Genomic DNA, 12,326 nt, shown 5'->3' on the forward strand with positions numbered 1-12,326 from the left:
AACACATATATCAAATCTGTTGCCAAGGCCGCTGGAAAAATGGTGGGATCTTTCTATCGATCCAGTAGATATCTCACTGCTGATGCTATTCTCTATCTATATAAGAGCCAGATACGTCCAAGGATGGAATACTGTTGCCACATCTGGGCAGGAGCTGCTAGAAAGGACTTGTCCTGCCTTGATAGAGTTCAAAATAGACTTCGTAGCCTCGTAGGAGGTGTCCTTTTCTCCTCCTTGCAACCTCTATCTCACAGAAGAGATGTTGCGAGTTTGTCTCTGATGTATCGTTATTTTCATGGAAAGTGTTCAACTGAGCTTCAATCTATGGTCCCCCCTCGCCAAACTTTCACAAGAAACACTCGTCTAGCTGTAAACACTATCAATAATTTCCCCCACTCTTTATCTGTGCCTAAACCTAAACGTAGATTCCATAAACAAAGCTTCTTTCTTAGAACTGCACGCCTGTGGAATTGTCTTCCGTTTTCCTGCTTTCCGGCTGACTACAATATGGTTGTGTTCAAGTCTAAAGTAAATAAGTTCTTGATGAGCCGTTCCATATAAGTTATTAAATTTACCAAATTTTCATTACTAATGATTACTATATTGACCAATTTCTACTGTACACTCTTTAACCCTTATCCTTGAGTGGCCTCTGGGCCTTGATAATGTGGTGATGCCTTTGTAAAAAAAAAAAAAAAAAAAAAAAAAAAAAAAATTTTTTTTCAAGAAACCTATTTAAACAAAAAAAGATTTTTTTTACGGCAGTTCATTGCTGGTGGAAGATTTTACTAGAGATGAGGATATTTCCTTAGAAACCTTTACTTTGGTCGACTGTTGAACGGCAAAGAGGGAGGAGATGGAGTAGAGGAAATGAAAGGAAGTTCTCCAACCGGGTAGCTTTCGGAAATGTGATTTTTGATGGAGCCAAAAGGATCGTTTTCAAATTTTTGTTTCTACATAAATTCAATTAAATATGTTCCTAGAAGCTCTGCATTCACAGTTTTTTACATCAAAAGAATGTGGAAACATCCTTTTGACATGGTTCATTGTTGTGTTTGTCGTATGGTCTACAAAATGCAAACTAGGATTCACAAATCAAATGGTGGAATCCTTCTCCCCAACTTTGTTATAGGTCTTCCAGCAGTTGGATATGACTATGGTTCCCAACAGAATTGAAAGGAGGGTTTCAGCATTTTGGTTTAGTACAGTCACCAAGAAACCCTCCTTGTCAGTGGTGTCATAACTGCTGAAGACTGAGAGTGGTTTGAGGATTCTCCCAACGTTGTGTTTTTTTTGGTTGAAGAGAGACTCATCTATTTTGACTGTGTGCCCTGGGCCTCCAATCTGCTGGGGATTCCTAAGGAAATACTGCTGATAAATTTCTATTAGAAAGTTCTTCCAGTCTGTATATATGTGCTCTGAAACATGACCACATTCTCTCTTCATGTTCTTCAGAGTAGCCATTTCATATGCCCACAAATACATGATGTTTCATTGTAGGAATCTCCAAGTTAGATCAGGCAAAACATCCTGTGTGCAAGGAGAACCACTGTCTGCACTGTGCATTTCCATGAGAAACCATCCATAACACACAATCTTCATTTCAGTACGCATTCGTGTATACAAGCATTGCATTTCATTTGCAGTTTCTTCTCCTGACAAAATGAGATTGTCTGCTTCAGTATTTTCATTTCTTTTTCGAAAGAACATAAATTCATTCCCGTGCCTGCTATTATCTTTTTTTGCAAATTTGGAACTAAATTTGTTTTTGTTTTATTTTTGTTCAATTTCTTCCAATTCAAAAGTCGTCTGCTTTCATTTCAAGTGCTTTTTCATTAGCTGATCAAACGCTCAGCCATTGAAGTAAATACATAAATAAAAAAAAAATTTTAATTATATTTTTTTAAAATGAAAAAACAAAAAATGTTGATTAAGCGTTTCACCATTTTTAACAATACTCCGTTGATTGCTGGTCATACCCAATCCATGATTGATAGGAAATTCCAAGAATGCATGTGGGTCAAATTTTGTAAACATACCAACAAATATAAGATTTTGTTGATATTTTGCTCACAATCAAGTATTAACTTTAAATTTATAAAACCAGAAATTTATTTCCTTTGTTCCATTTAATCTTTTAAGAAACTATGATACAAAAACTAATAATGTTGTATAATATTTATGCATTTCATCCAAATCTTTATTTCGTAAAAATTTCACTGTTAATCATACATTACTTGTTGATACACATATTTATGACTCAGTTGTTTTCCATTCCTTATCTTATGGCTGCTACTATATCTTAGAGTACATGATAATTGTGGTATTTTTCTAATTTGAGCAGAGGATAATGTAAATTTGATGACATTTGTATTCCACCCCGCATTTCGCTTAAACAGATTTACAACAAAAGTGGACAATACAGAACAAACAACTGATCAAAGCTGCCAACATTTTTGATTTTGATTAACATCTTTCATTTTTGTCATATTTTCAAAAATAGCCAACCAATATTTTCAGATCAACCATTTAAAAATATGGCAAAAATAAAAAAGATAGTGTTAATTTAAAGAAAATTGCGCTTTTCAAAATTCCATTGCTTGACAAATAAAGTGTGCAGGGAAAACAAGCTTACTTTTCATGTAATATTTTTGTAGCCGATAAGGTGCTGAAGTTTAGAAAAAAAAAGAAAACAACAATAAAACATTTGTTTTTTTCATATACCAAAAAACATAAGTGAAAAAACAAAACATTTATTGCAGTGAAATAATTTTAGTTTTTGTTGTTTATAGACTTATAAAGTAGATAACTCTTATATTTTTAGGTGATTATTTTAAAATGTTAGATATTAGCAGTCCTCTGGACCAGATTAATTAATTAAAAAAAATAAATTGTAATCAAATATACTATTATATCACCAAAAACATAGTAGAGCAATAACAAATGAAAATTAAACAATCAGAAGCAAAGATTTATCAGCTTGAATGCTATTTAGGTATGACTAAAAATTTTACAAGATAATTTTATCTGAAGATGAGTTTAAGTATTTGTTTTTTGCAGTTATTAAAATGTGGTCATATACAAAGAATAGTAGTCATTTTTTTTTTTATTTGAAACAAAATCAGAATTCACTTGTAATATTTTTTATTGCAACAACTCTAAAGTTCTGCATTTAAATAAACAAATTCACAACAAAAGTGGACAAAACACACACAAAGAAATTGACCAAAGCTGCTTTCATTTTTTTTATTTCAATTAACATTCATCTTTTCTTTTGTCATATTTTCAGTAGCCACAGATGAATCACTTGAAACTATGGCGAAAATAAAAGATAAAAATGTTAATTTAAGGAAATTGCGCATTTCAGATTCTATTGCTTGACAAATGAAGTGTGCAGGGAAAAAACAAGCTTACTTTTCATGTAATATTTTTGTAGCCGATAAGGTGCTGAAGTTTAGAAGGGAAAAAAAAGACAATAAAACATTTTTTTTCACACATAAAAAATAAGTTCAAACAAATATCCACAGCAATTTATATGTAAAAAAATGGCAGAAACATTTTTTCACACTTTGAAAATAATTTTGCTTTAAATTTATTTTTAATTGCACAAAAAAAAACAAGAAAACATATTTCCAGTTTGCAGTGAAATAATGTTAGTTTTTGTTGTTTATACAAACTTAAGTTAGACAAATCTTATCATATTCTTCTATTTAGAATAAGTTTCACTCTCTGCAGAGTTTTATTTTTAGGTGATTATTTTATAATGTTACATATTAGCAGTTGTCTCGACCAGTTGAATAATTTTTTTTAATATGTTATATTGCTAAAAACATGGGCAACAATAACATGAAAATTGGATAGTCAGAAGCAACGTTTGATTTTTCAGTTCGAATGCTATACAGGATTTTCCCTACATTAAAAATCGTTGTTAGAATTAAGAATTTACGACGCTGATTTTTTCTGTCCTTAGTGAAGGAGAAACTATTCCACTAAACCAGGACAATTTTTATGCATAATAAAATCACATTCCTCTAAAACACAGCACTCTGGATTGGAACAACATGATCTCCCCATTTGTTTATTAAAAGGTTTTGTAGCCTTAAAAATAATTATATTATATTCTCCAATTCCTTTTCTTAAAATAAATGTTTCCTACATTAAAAATCAACTTTGTGATGAAAAACCAAACAACTTGGGTCTTTTCTTATTTAAAAGTTAAAATATCTATCAAAAAGTATAAATATTAAATTGTAAAATAATTATTCCTTTTTAAAAGAAAAACAAATTATATTTATCAAAATTAGAATAATTTAAATATAAATCGATTAATCAGAGAATTCATTTTAAAATGAAAATTTACAACAATTAGAACACAATCTCTGTATTTGTTTATGAAAATGTTTTATAAATTAAAAAATAACTGCATCCTACATTCAAATATAGACATTTAATAAAATAAATCTTTCCTATATTAACACTCGACATTGCAACAAAAACAAAAAAAACTTGGTTATCTTATGTTTGTTTACAGATGCCATGTGCACGTGTACAGAGATCAATCAGGTGTCCTATTTGTGTTGCTTATTTTGTAGGGACTTTAAAATCTAATTGATCCAGTTGAATTATCTTTTTGCAATTATTAAAATATTGTTACATAGAAAAGAACTCATTGTAACAATAACAGTCAATTTCTTTTTATTTGAAAGAAAATCATAGGTTACTTGTAATATTTTTTTATTGCTACAACTCTAATGTTATACTATGAAGTTGAAATGAAACGTATGGAAGCACCTAATGGTAACAATAGAGCAAATATTTTCATCATTTGATCATATACAAAGTGTATGTGATGCATGCCATGAATTGGTTTTAAGTTAAACAGGATAAACAATTATCTATGAACCATTAAGAATAATTTGTAAGTAAAGCATGGTGATGTTAAACAAACCCAAAAGATTGTGACGGCAATGCACATCTGTAGTATTAGCAAGTGGTGAAGTGAACAAATTATGAGTCCTAACAAATAAAATACCGTTTATGTACATACTATGTATGCATAACATTTGTAGTATTTGTTAATGAGAGGATACAAAATCTGTAACATTTCTTGTAACAAGACAAAAATATCTCAAATCCTGAACCAAATTATGAAGTTGATTAAAAAGATTGAAAATGAAATTAATTTATTGGGAAAATGAATAACAAAAAGTTTTTTTTATGTAACATTTATTGATGAAGCTATTCCGGTCAATGAAATTAGGAAAATTCATTTTACTATTAGATAATCACATCATTAATATATATATATATATATATATATATATATATATATATATATATATATAACTTTATTAAACATTTCAAAATCACAGGAATATACACTTAATTCATTCATATTGTTTAAAGTAATTGTTTATTAGTTACATATGCTCTGAAAGTGTAAATCCATTTTCATTGAGCTTAATAAACCGTTGCTATTTTCAGATAGCCTTATTGAATATATAAATTATAAATGTATATTTGATTTAAGGAAAACACACACACATATGTATATATTTAATAGAATAAATGCAAAAGATGTAATTTATGCCTGACAGGATCATTGGAAATACATATAAGGGAAACAACAATAAGAGAAAAGAAATCATAAGATGTTGTCCACAACAAATAATAAGATATAATAAAAAAAATATAATAGATGAAATAGTGGAAATATAAACAAATTAAAAGATTATATAGAAGAATACAAAAATAAACTTATGGATAAACTATATATTAATTTATGTATGTATGTATGTATGTATATGTGTGTGTGTATATATATAAAATAAATGTTACTAGAAACTGCATAAATACTCAGCTTCATATGGATATGTAATATTTACAAATCTCTACTTATATATATAAAAGGCACGTTATGTGTGTGTGTGCGTGTGTGTGTGTGTGTGTGTAAGAGAGAGTCTGTTCCCTATGTATTCTGAAACAGTTGGGTAGATTTTTTGAAATTTTAAACAAATGTACTTGATGTGTGGGAGTGTTAGGGTTAGGTTTTGTATCAGAATGCCTCTGCTAAGAACTGAAAATCGATAATCAAAAAAAAACAATTAAAGAAGAAACAGTCCAGTGTTGACCTAAGTTAACACCTTTATAGAGCCTAACATAGCAAGTCCATTTGAGAAGTTTTATCATAGCACAAACAGAAGAGTTTGGCATATAAAATCGACAGGGGCACATTAGAAATGAATATTTGTGTTTAGAGCACAATTGAACCATGACTTCTGCATTTTAAACTATTTCAAATCATTATATAAAAATAATTTTATAAAATCAGCAGTAAGTTCTCTACAGTGCAATGTAGACCAAAATGTATAAGACTAACTCACTGCAAGGAGGCATGTGAAGCTTCCTCCGGGTGCACTGCAGTGGGTCCCTGATTAGAGCAGTCAATCAATTTGATTGAAAAATGGGCGATTTCACAGATTTTGATGACAATAAAAGTATTGGAAATGTGAAACATTCATTGATCTTCATTCAATCCTAGGCAACATCAGGGTCCCTGCTATTATATAATAATGATTGACTAAAAAATAGTGATAATTAAGAATGCTGACAGATATTATAAAAAATAAATAAGTAATTATAGTTATGAAAATAAATACAATAACAATAATTATGACAGTAATAATTAAAACATTATCAAATAATATTATTATGATGATAAAAGTAATAAAGAATAATAATTTAATTGATAATAATAGTAATCCATGGCTGTAAACATAAATCATGAAGTAATATATTAGAAAGAACTAAATAGAAAACAATAGGATAAAAGAGAGACATGCTGAATTAAAACAGGAAAATTAAGAAAGTAATTAAATATCTGAACAAAAGCTTATGAAAATGTCTAATCTAGAAATTCAAAAGTTATTAAGTTTCTGTATGTTTAAATTGCAAGTTCTGAAGTTTATTTTTCAAACTAATGTAATTTTCTTAATATAAAATACCATTTTTATCACTTTAAAAACAAAAACAAAACGGTAGCCATGTTTCATTTTTATTAAACTATCGAATTTTCTGCAAAAATGATTATTATAGCTTTTTTTCTCGGCAAAAGTAGAACTGGTTACAGTACAAGACTGAGCTTAGATTCTCTACATTATTAAATATTGCCAGAATAACTATTAATTCAAAATAATTTTAGCTGAATATATATGCATATAACTATTAATTCAAAATAATTTTTTTTTTTTTTTACATGGGGGTCACCACTTATCAAGGCCCGAAGGCCACTCAGGGATAAGGGTTATTGCGTGTACGGTATTCAATGAGATAGTATTGTAGTAATCATTAGTATTAGGGGTTTTGATAGAGTGTCTTACTTAAGGGGGCAGTTTGTCAGGAGTTTGTTTATGTTAGACTTGAAGAAGTCCAAGTTGTAGTCAGGTGGGAAACAGGCAAGCAGCAGAGAGTTCCACTGGCGTGCAGTTCTAAGAAAGAAGCTTTGCTCATGGAATCTACGTTTGGATTTAGGCACAGATAAAGAGTGGGGAAAATTATTGACAGTAGTTTCAGCCAGACGGGTGTTTCTCGTGAAAGATTTTAGCTGAATATATATGCATATAACTATTAATTCAAAATAATTTTAGCTGAATATATAGGCATATAATGGATCAGCACTGAAACGATATCTTTAATCCCTTTAGTTCCATATGTCATTATAAAAAAAAAATGTATCGAATTTGAGTAAATAGTATGGACAACAATTACAACCACAATGAGAGATTTTTTTTTTCTTTGAAAAATTCCAGTGTTCTTGCACTGGCGAGAAGTGTTTTCCAAAAACCAACAACACGATGACTCAAATGTCTGTTGTTTACAACAAAGTCAGGAGACAAACACAGCGTTTCTGTTTTTCGCTAATTCTTAGATCTTCCAACTCAAAAGCCAATACTCATCAACCTTGTCCAATATGACTTGAGACTATTCGTCGATAAATATCTAGGGAAAAGGAACGTATCCAGTACTGAACTGTCAACAACTGCCATATTTGTATGTGACTTTACTGTAAGTAAATAATGGAACCGAAATATTTTAAAATACATTCAATATTTAATCACATCAATTGATAAAATTCATAAAGGAAAAAGGAAAAAGATTTTAGTGTAAGTTTGAAAATCTGATTGATATGAAATATTTGTTAAAATTTCAAAAAAAATCAGAGGTATCCAACCCTTTTTATAAAACTAAATATAGTCTACATTTGAACCGATTACACTTTGCAAATGTATTCCAAAATTCATAATGAGTGAATCCTGTAAACACACACACACACACAAATATCTATATATATATATATATATATATATATATAATCTGAGGTTATTGTTTTCCAGAGGTTAAGTAACCAAACTTTGCTTTCATATAAGCTGTATTGTTTGAAAAGGTCTCTAGTTACTGGTAACTAGCTTACTGAAACATGCTCGTGACTGTGAAGCAATATATTATTGCTTATGTAAAAACAAATAAAACTCAATAATGAAATTGAATTTTTGTTAAATTAATTCAAATTTTCTCAGTTCAAGTAAATAAGCAATGGATAATCAGCCATTTTTCAATAACTCTGATATATTTAGAATGTTTATCGCACTAGCAGTAAGATTAAAATGCTAAATTCATAATCAAAGTAGATCAATACCTTTCTTATATACTTATTGTATGTGTTCAATGTCCTACGCTTAATTTATTTGCATATTGCTTTGCAAAAATGACACCTCATTAATTCATTATTATTGTTTTATAATTCAATGATTCTTTTCATTTTATTATTATTTCTATTTAGACATATTTTTTATATCATAAACAGAAATTAAGCATTTGCTGTGAAAAAGTTGTTTTTAAATGTTTTGAAATTCATTAATTCTCATTGTCCAGGAAATTGAGAAAAGCATAAATTGACTAGAAAGGATCTGAGTAATTGCGCAGTTCATGGACTGTGCTAAAATAATGTTATCATTTAGAAAGCCATTCTTAACATGGCCGAGGGGGAGGCTTTGTTAACTATTCTGTACTTTCACATAATTTAATAAACAAAAGATACTGTAAAAAATTCAAGTTAGTTTGAAAATTCCATTCTTTCTTCCACAAAAATAACTTTTTACAAATATTTTTGATATCATGAATAAAGGTTTAGCATTTTCTGTAAAAAATATTTTTTGTGTTAATTTATTTCTGAATGTAGAACTTATTTGTTTCTTTAATTTTGCTGGGGTGTGAATGTATTAACGCTGTATTTATTTAAAAAAAAATTGAGGTTTGCTTTCATTTTTTTTATCAGAAGAAATTCAAAATGCTTTTGTTAAAACCCATCAGACATTATGTAACTGATTGAACCTAGTTGTTTTATAACAAATAAACTTATTTCAGACTAATGCGAAAGCACTTGATTCTTTGTATACAATTAATTGATAACATTGGATTTGAACTCAGCATAGTCAACTCTATCGTTCATGATAGTAATCGTTATACACATACCCATTATATAATAAAAGATGATAAACAATATGAAGAACCAATTCTGTTAATAAAGGAATACCCCCCCTCAATTATTATTTTTTGAAATTGAAATGAACATTTCCAAAGATAGAACAACAAGGAACAAAAATAAAGATATTAGTAAAAATAATAAAAACACGTGATCCTTTATTAAAATGCAAATAATTTAATATTTTATTGCTTCATATTTTTTCTTGTTAATCAGTTGATTAATAATAAAAAATAATAAATGAACTTACTTAAACAGGTCAGACGTCCGACTATTTACTGCTGGGATTCCATTTGACAGTGGAATTATTCCAGTCTCAAAATCCACAGTCATATGTTCACTCTCAATAATTGACTGGAAAACAAGATTTATTAGAATAAAGAAACCAACAAAAACAATATTAATTGAAGAAAAATAAATTTAGAAATAAAACTGTTTTATTTTTAGAGAGAATCTTTCTATGATTGATGATAATGCTAATATGCAAAATAATGTCATTTGAAATCATTAAAATATAGAAAACACACAAGTGTGATACCACGTGACTCTAATGTTGTGTGCCAGATGCCAGAATAATGTTTTCTTTTTGTCTAAATATTTGTGTTTTAGAACGCACCAACAGATGAATGTTGTTTATTAACATATAGATTATTGAATGGCATGAAGATGAGTAAATCATGCTTTTAGTCAGAGAAAGAATTAGTTTGGAATCCTTTGTTTTATGCAATGTAGTTTGACACTAAATTTCAGGTTATTTAGTTGTGTTTTTAAAGGAAACATTTTCATGACAAAATCAAGTTTCTGTATCGCAGTAAATTACATTTATTGGTGAGTTTTTATGTTTTTAGAGATAATCATAGACTTTGTCATGTTCCACATTTAGAGCAGAAATTTGAATGTCTGTGTGAATATGAAGAACAGTTTAGAGTAGATCTTTAATAATGATCATTGAAGTAGCTTCGATTGAAAATTATTACTGTAATAATGTTTAACTTTTATTTAAAGCAAATATAAACATAAAAAGTAAATACATTATTTTTTTCAACTGAATGAAAAAATACATTGAAATTGCAGACAAGAATTTAAATTGAATTAAATAAAACAATATAAATATTTGAGTTAACAATATCACATTTGAAATTCAATTTAATCATCAAGAACAATCTTGTTCAAATTGATACAATCAATTTGTCATAATGAAATATACAAATGAACAATTAGTTTCTACATTAATTAAAAATTCATCTTGCGAGATGTTGTAAAACTTATGTAACTGAAGCAGGATATGAAAATGACAGAAGATTAAAAACATGATCCAAGAAAAATAGAGAAGATCACAAAGTTATCAATCATGATAACAAATGGTGCAATGACATTCTTTTCTTTGTTACATCAAATTCATTTACAGCTAAAGCAATGATAAGTAGACCTACACTGTTCAATGTCAACATGTTAATACTCTTCGCTTACTGTTTGAGTGGCCAATTAAAAGCATGAAACTACAAGTAGAGTTTTAATCGTTCAATGTTGTTTGAAAATTACAAAAACAAAGTGACACAAGTGAAACATGGTAAATAATGACTTGTTCTTCTTGGATTAATTAATCTCATTATTCTAGTAATTTTTAGTACAAACGTTTTTAGTTCCTAACATGATCTAAGCCAATATATTAGCTTTAATCAAGTGTTTGTCATGAGAAGTCACTTAGTACTTTTGTTTTGAAGAAAACTATGCTATTTCCAACGCTTTGATGAAGAAGTTAAACAAAGATATAATCAAATATAAACTATTTGAGATAAGAGCCCTAAAAAGGATCATATATTTTAATCTATTAAAAATGAGCAATTCTAATTGCAAAGTTGAACAATTGCAGAACAGATTTCCCTCAATTTAGTTTGAATGCTTAAAATAATGAAGAATTTTGTTCCCATTTTATTAAAAACAATCAGAATCAATAGAAATTTTTTTTAAAAATTGATCAGAATCAATAAAAAGGGGGTGGGGCAATAGACCATATTTAGAATTCACAGGCTTTAAAAGTTTATGTGCATTTGGTGATCTTGTCTAGATGAAATGATTGAAGAGTGCAGAAAAAGAGGTACACAACTGATAAAATAGCATAACTTATGTCAGCGACAATTAATACATGGTTACTCATAAAATGCCATAACTTAATAACATTAATACATGGTTACTCATAAAATGCCATAACTTAATAACATTAATACATGGTTACTCATAAAATGCCATAACTTAATAACATTAATACATGGTTACTCATAAAATGCCATAACTTAATAACATTAATACATGGTTACTCATAAAATGCCATAACTTAATAACATTAATACATGGTTACTCATATTCTGCAAATGCAGAGAAGACATTTGATGATTAAAGATCATAAAATATAAGAGACACTTGACAAAAGCTAAAATACGCATTAACTAAAACTTTTAAAGTAAAATTGCATTCCAATATATCTATTACTGGTGGAGATTTTGTACCTGTCTGTCTGAAGCCATTATTATTACTATTTTTAATACTAAATTCCATTTATTATACTAGTTAAAATTAATAGATTTCAGATTAATTTCAATCTGAAATTCAGGAGGTAGTGTAGTATCTGTTGCCAGGATGCCAGGCATTACCTCCCCCTTTAATAGGTAGTGTAGTATCTGTTCTGTTTTCATATCATCCTACCAGGCATTATCTCCTTCTTTGGGAAGGGGAGCCGGCAATGTAGTATACGTTTATTTATTAAATATGCTCACAAAAATATGAG

The 12,326-nt window shown here is 28.7% G+C and overlaps 1 protein-coding gene across 8 annotated transcripts in view; it reads right to left on the reverse strand.

The window, feature by feature from the left end:
• Positions 1-12,326, reverse strand: part of LOC145279610 (uncharacterized) — a 226,061-nt gene that overhangs the window by 52,433 nt on the left and 161,302 nt on the right. For 3 of the 8 annotated variants that reach the window (XM_080130799.1, XM_080130797.1, XM_080130798.1), the window contains exons 4-6: positions 9,792-9,895; positions 3,415-3,447; positions 2,636-2,668 (exon numbers count right to left, since the gene is read on the reverse strand). In XM_080130799.1, the coding sequence (XP_079986925.1) occupies positions 2,636-2,668; positions 3,415-3,447; positions 9,792-9,895 (170 nt within the window). The remainder of the gene's footprint in view (positions 1-2,635; positions 2,669-3,414; positions 3,448-9,791; positions 9,896-12,326) is intronic. The other 5 variants (XM_080130804.1, XM_080130802.1, XM_080130803.1 and 2 more) reach the window with 2 other exon arrangements.

This window comes from Euprymna scolopes, chromosome 7 (assembly GCF_053919585.1).
Source record: "Euprymna scolopes isolate OS-2025 chromosome 7, ASM5391958v1, whole genome shotgun sequence".
NCBI classification, from domain to species: domain Eukaryota; kingdom Metazoa; phylum Mollusca; class Cephalopoda; order Sepiida; family Sepiolidae; genus Euprymna; species Euprymna scolopes.